This window comes from Antrostomus carolinensis, unplaced genomic scaffold, assembly GCF_000700745.2.
Source record: "Antrostomus carolinensis isolate BGI_N321 unplaced genomic scaffold, ASM70074v2 scaffold30124, whole genome shotgun sequence".
Classification (NCBI taxonomy): Eukaryota; Metazoa; Chordata; class Aves; order Caprimulgiformes; family Caprimulgidae; genus Antrostomus; species Antrostomus carolinensis.
In genome coordinates, this window is record NW_010311851.1 from 5,915 (window position 1) to 12,679 (window position 6,765).

At 39.5% G+C, this 6,765-nt stretch overlaps 1 protein-coding gene across 1 annotated transcript; it reads right to left on the bottom strand.

Annotated features, from left to right (window-relative positions):
• Positions 1-502: 502 nt before the first annotated feature.
• RNF168 (ring finger protein 168) lies at positions 503-6,352 on the bottom strand. Its single transcript, XM_010166866.1, has 6 exons — positions 6,052-6,352; positions 5,099-5,175; positions 3,419-3,595; positions 2,625-2,749; positions 2,241-2,328; positions 503-1,564 (listed from the first exon to the last, which is right to left on the bottom strand). Exons 1-6 carry the CDS (start codon positions 6,350-6,352, stop codon positions 503-505), a joined length of 1,830 nt encoding a protein of 609 aa, XP_010165168.1.
• Positions 6,353-6,765: the final 413 nt, after the last annotated feature.

Here is a 6,765-nt window from a genome sequence, read left to right on the forward strand (position 1 = left end):
ATACTCTTGTTAATTGTCATGCAAATAATGCCATTCAACAAATAACCTAAATGCCAGTAACATGCTTCAATTCAACAGGACAATCGTCATGCCAAGTGAAGCCTCAACCTCACAGCTGGCAGACAACTGGAAACACAGACTCATGTTCTTGCTTGTTTCCCCCGTGGAATGTGCATCCTTTCTGTCAAAGTTGCCGAATTCTCAATCTAAGATAAGATCATCATTTATTTTGTTTTGAAACACTAACAGTATTCATATTCAAAAATATGTATATGTTAAGTGAAACAAAATAAGCTGTAGTCAAGAAAAGACAAATTCAAATTTTTTAGTCTGGGGGCATATGTTATTAAAACTTCTCAGATTACACAACGTTGCCACTCAATGTGATCCCCCTCAAAACCAACACCTTTAAAACAGTTTGCAGGAAGCTTTGCCTAACACAAGAGAAAGCGTTACCACGGTTTTAATTCTCATTCCACCGCACGTTTGTCGTTTTGTTGATCTACTCCACAACAGAGCTTTTGAACATCTGAAGGATCGTCTTTTGCTTATTCATAGGTAATGAACAAATATCATTTGCGTCACTGGTATTAACCACGCAGTTCAAAACTTTCCCTCCCTTGATGCTGGGTGACTTCATTCGCACTCTGGCAGGGGACTGCCAGTTTTCATTGCAAGAACCTTTCCGAGTCTTGCGATGATTTGTTTCAGCCTGTTTTTTCGGTACCTTTGAGTCTTTTACCATCTTAGAACTTCCCTTTCTAGCAGGTGAGTCTTTCACAGACTGAGGTGGTTTGGTGCGAAGAAGGTACTCATCCGGAGAGCCCTTCCGTCGATTAAGTGTCCTTTCCTCCTTGTTGATCTGTTTCTGTAGCTGCAGAGCCAGAAGCCTGTCCTGCTCCTCTTGCATTCGCCTTTCATAGAACTCCTGCTCACAGGCTTTCTGCATTTGCAAGTTAAAATCATTTATCTGCACCTCTTGGTCCTCTAAACTTTCTGGAAAAGTTCTTCTCCTCTTATCAAGCACACATAAGTCAACCACTGCTTCAGCTGGTGGCTCTAGCAACTTTCTTTTTGGAGCCTCCTTAATGTTCTGCAGTCTCTCTGCTTTCTCTTCATCTGAGTGTCTAGCCACCTTCATGACATCACGTATTACACTTCTGCTGTCAGACATCACAGAATTTGTTGCTGATTGAATACATGCTTCACCAGAGTTTTCAAGGTTTATACTTTCTCCATGTGTTAAACTGCCACTGTCTGACTCAGTTCCATCATCTTCTCCTTTGGATCTATGAAGGTCTGCTCTAGACCCTTCCCCTTTTGTGATTCCATTAAGCACATCTGGAACTTTGTCTCCTAGACAATTTGGTCCTGGTGTTTTTTCCTGCTTGAGAGCGGCCATTTCCCCTGAAGCTGAGGCACTGAAATAGTTCATGCATGATTCCAAAAACGAATCCTTAGCACTAGAATCTTTAATCACACCGGTCAGCTGTGGAGACAGTGTTGGCATTTCCTCTTGTTCATCTTGCCACACAGAACTGCTGCCTTCTTTGCTACTGGCCTCCTGAAGAAAAGGGAGACACCACTAAATAAGTAAATTTATCAAAAGCCAATTGGTATGAATAAAATGCAAATCTTGCTTCTCATAGCTGCACTGCTCTTAACTACTCTGGGATATTAAGTTGACTTCTTCTCTTTTTAAAAAAACCCACATAATTGTTTAATAATAATGACAGTATTTAACATAACCTACAGAAGCTTAGCTAAAGGACTGAAAACACAACTGCAGCATTCTTCTCTTATCAATGACTCAAATCAGCTGCTGAAGGTACCAGCATGCTCATCCTCTTTAGGAGCCTAACAGGAAAGATCAGACAGACATACGGAATGATGAAAATCAGAGTGCATCCTCCTCCAGCGAGCTCCAGAACCATCATTTTAGTTTTATACACCATTGGTTGCAACCCAAAGCTCGCTGAAGATGTTTATGCAAGGAACTTGTAAAGGGTATACAAAGTAACTATCAAGTAAGCCGTAGGTGTGCATCTGCTGATTGTCAAGTACGGTTTCTTCCCTTTCCGCTTTGTGGAATCATGAATACCAAAGGCAGCTCAAAAAGGGGAAGATAAGCTGCCCAGCGCTGATGTACAAGGGAGATATAGGATTGGCAATCTATAGCCAAGGGGAAAATAACCCAGAATTACTAACACTGCTATTTATAATAAAATTATTCTAGTTACCACAGAGCCAGAGTCACTCCTGCCTCTTTTTGCTGTTCTGGAGAATGATGCTGATCCCACCGTATGATGAAGCTTTGGAGACAGATACCTTAAAGGAAAAAAAAAAAAATATATATATACCTTTTAAAAGTTATTTTTTCTTGAATTGTCATCCCTTTGCATTACTCAAGATCTTCAGATTCATTCTGACAAACAAAAAAAAGAGAAGGACAAGTGTCTCCCTTCTGCTCCAAATTATACTATGAGGAGATGTTTCAACATTCTACAATTTACAGCTGCCCCTGATTATCGAGGGAAGTTGGACTACAAGGAAGCAAATGGAGCAGAGGGACACTATACCAAGAAATAGATCAATAATTAAGAACAAAAACTTGAATTATTTACTTCTGAATGTCTCCAGAGTTGCTTGGTTTGTTCTTCATCTTGCACAAATTAGCTGGGGATGTTTCAGGTGAGAGACGGCCTGCTGGTGAAGGGCTGCTGGGCATGTGTCCTTTGGAATCATCATTCTTCATTTACAATGAAAAATTGCATTATATAAAACAAAACACAACACGAACTGGAGAAAACCCAAAGAACTACTTTGCTTCTGCTGCAGAATTAGTTACTTTTGTACAAAAAATCTAGAACTGTAATGGATAGTTATGGAATAAGAAGTCTTACATGTTTGATACACTTCTATTAAGGGACAAGAGGTTTTGCTCAAGAATAAGTACACAGGTTTCCTCATTAGGACTATTATCAGGTAGCAAAAACCAACCAACCAAAACCCCAAAACACGTTAACATAACAAAAAAATATACAAAAATGTAAGTTAAACTTTCATCATACATTCCTTTTTTTCAGTACAGGTTACAGACATCCATTTCTTCGTAATAAAGAATTTTAAAACCACAGGAAAAAGAAAGTATTCAGAAGAAAAATGTTTTAAAATGTTTCACACTAACATCCATCACACATTTCCAGTCCATATTACACAGAGAAGTTTGGAGTATTTCACCCTCCCGTTTCAAACATTAATGGTCGCTCAAGGATCTAAAGTACTAGAGACTGACAATAGCTTCCAGCTACAACTGAAATAAATTTAAATGACTCAAAATTTTAACTTTTGCTCTGGAGAGTCTAAGTTGCTTGTACTATATTAGTGTTTTCTACTGTCCCTCTTGATCCTAACTCACCAGACTGTTACTCAGTTGCCAGGCCAACTCTTCATCTTGCTTCAGCTGTTTCTCCATCTCGCTCTGTCTCTCTTCTGCCAATCTGTTTTCCTCCTCCTCTTCTGCTAGAAGCCACTGAATGTATTCCTCACTTGCCTTGTTCTCCTCTTGTTCGTGCGCTCGCCTTTCTGCCTCCACCTAAAAAAGATTTTTTTTTAAAGATTACTACTGTAGGACCACACTTCACACCACAAACTCTCAGCTGACGCTTCTTAAACGTGAACAATCCACTATTCACAAAGACAATCTGCACACTTCAAAGCCAATATTTAATTACACAGCTCTCCAAAGATGTAAGAATCAAATTGATATTGCGCGTAGAGTCATTAGTTTGATCACAGTGACCTAGAGTGATCAGTCTACACTGGTTTCTGTAAGTCTATATACCGTTAACCTTGCTCACCTGCAAGGTTAAATTCCTTTACTCACCTTTTCAAGGTGTTAGTAAAAATTTACTAAGATCTCCAAATACACAGATCTACAGAGAAACTCAGATTAAGATTCTTCACAAGGCTGGATACCAGCTAGACCACAGCTCAACCTGCTTCTATCATCGTAATCCAGATATTAGCACAAGATGCCTAAAGGACAGCACATCCCTCATCTGAGTCCTTCTGCTCCCTTGAAACATGCAAAACCCAAAGCAGCAGACCAAGAATTTTAAATCCACCTTCCTTACAGCAGACATCCACTCTTGGTAAACCAGTTAGCAGTAACTCCACAAGGACAGCATAGTACTTCAAGAATTAATAAAGCTTTCTTAACTGGGTAATGGAATGTGGAAATTTGCTTTAGAGAGGAGCATCACACTATAATACCACAGAAAATTACGTTAAGTCTGAGTTTGTTTCAAAGCATGCGTTGATGTCTTGTGATTGGCACCAGACACCATTACTTATTTCACTGCTTTTGGGCACAATCTCCATTCACCATCGATACCATTGCTGCCAATCCATCTCATCCCCTAACTGCCACAAAAGAGAATCCTCCAGTCCTCTGCTTCACGTACTCCCCTCATTCTTGTAACAGCCAGCAAAGGGGCTGTCAGGGAAAGGAACATTCCAATGCTATTTCCAACAATAATTCTTACTACTACATCTAAATTGGAGGAAGAGGGATCCTTAAATAGGTAAACATTAAAATGTCTTTTTTTTTTTTTTTCCCATTTTAAAATGAACACAGATAACATAAGGGAGTGAGCAAACAAGAAAGAAAATGCTGTATGTTCATTACTGAAGCTCATCTAATTGTGGTCTGTTACCTAGGTTGTGAAATCACGAAGGCAAGTACAAGACCAAAGCCAAAACAGTTCCAATTTTTTATATTTCCTAATCTGAAATACTTTATGTGCACCTGAGAACATATAAAAGGCATTTTAGTATGCGTAGGCAAGGATAGAGACTGTGACAGGTCACACTCTAACCCCAAAAGAACTCCTCTGTGGAGTTTTGGGAAATGTGAGGTATTGACTAAGAGAAATACTGACTAAATTAGCATCAGAAATGACCAGTGTGTTCTTGCAGCAACAATGTTTTTTAAGTATCTTTCTTTTTCATTAACTAACATTACAGCTGTTTGTGGGAACAATTAAAATAACTAGATACAAAGCATTTATGCTTTTAACTATGTTTTTAGACTTACCTTGCTAATCTCTGCTTCATATTCCCGTCTCAGTTCCCCAGGCTTGCTTAACTGGTGTTGTGGATGGGGGACACAGACTAAAAGAGAGGAAAGAAAAAAAAAGTGAGGAACAAAGCAAGATCATAACAGTCAACAACCAAAGATTTTAACAAAAGATCACTTCCATACCCTGTCACAGGAATGATCTGGCCTAAATCAAACGCTGTGGGAAAAAAACACTTTGTGTTACAAAAGAACAAAATAAAAAAGCACCATGTTACTGAGTGGCAAGAATGGTGTTTTTCAAGCACTGTATATAAAGCAAATATGAATGGTGCCTTAACTCATGTCTTTTGCTCTTTGCAACTAAAAAGACTTCATAATACTGCAAGCGGAACAACGTGTCACAGGGCCAACCTACCAATTAGCCTCCTCCAACAGAGTTTACAACACAAGAAAACCCAAAATCCTTCTTCAGAGAGTTAATCAGATTTCACTTCCTCTTCTCTGATACCACAATTTTAGGCTCACTCAGAGCCTCCAGCATTGACTGAAGCCCTGGAATTTCTACGCCAACTAATTAACAGTATCTAAGAGTTGAAAAAAATTTAACCACTTCACTTACTTGAAAGCAATAAACACACACACACAAATATTCCACTTACAGATTTTACAGTTGTACCAGTAATGACCTACTGCCTTTGCAAGGACAGGCAGTTGTACACTCACGCTTTGTGCAAAATCCATGAACAAATATCCACCGAAGTGATCAGTTAATATAACTTACATGCTGTACTACAAACGAAAAAAGCCCAGACAGCCATTTCTCTGCCTTGCGAGCCCCTGTCACAGGCAATCTCTGACACTGCATTTTCTAGCAGCAACACAGCCTGTTTCTTATATTTCACAACATCCAAAGTCCACCAACAGTAATTAAAGCAGAGACATCCCAGGACAAGTGACATTTCACTTACTTTCCTCTTCCAAATCCTGGCCGTTAATCCTACGCTCACACTCCTTTGGGTAATTCTTCTGAATCTTTTCCCAGAGTTCCCAGTTGATAAGAGTATTTCTGCGGGCATTATATCGTGCCCAAGAAGAGACCCGCCGCCGACAAAAAGGGCAGCAAAGGCTGGCCTTTTCAACAGTCAGCTGGAAACAAGAATTACAGAGGGTATGGTTGCATGGCAGCGTCACCGGCTCCACAAAGATATCCATGCAAATTTGGCAGAGGCAGTCAGACAAGGAAAGCGGAGCTTCAGATTTCTTCGACATGCTGACTCGAAATAGAGAAGCACGACTAGTACATCAATACCTGAAAGCAAAAAGAAACATGTATTTTAATACTTGTAATGAATATAAAAGAAAATAGAAAATGCTCAGTTTTACAGCTATGAAAGCATGTGGATTATTTACATTTATGAAAGCATCAGTGGATTTAAGAAGTCTGCTTAAGTGGTTACTTTTGCTCACAATCCGAGAGATTCTTGACTTTCAGAGAAAGACACAGATTTTTCCAGAAGTCATAGAGAAACAGTAGCAGGTTTTCCTACTGCACTTTCCTGTAACATGGTTCGGAGATAGAAAGGAGGTAGTGAGAAGAGGAGGGAAAGAAGGTGAGAGCTCTTCCAGCATTTACTCTCTACTAGCGATAAGCTACACTCACATTTGGTGGATATATTACCACA

Excerpts from the sequence above, each read along its gene's own strand:
- RNF168 (XM_010166866.1), bottom strand. The coding sequence starts at position 6,352 with ATGTCGAAGAAATCTGAAGCTCCGCTTTCCTTGTCTGACTGCCTCTGC. Across the intron at positions 3,596-5,098 it reads ATGAAGCAGAGATTAGCAAG|GTGGAGGCAGAAAGGCGAGC; the intron begins GTAAGTCTAAAA and ends AATCTTTTTTAG. Across the intron at positions 1,565-2,240 it reads GGAGTGACTCTGGCTCTGTG|GAGGCCAGTAGCAAAGAAGG; the intron begins GTAACTAGAATA and ends CCTTTTCTTCAG.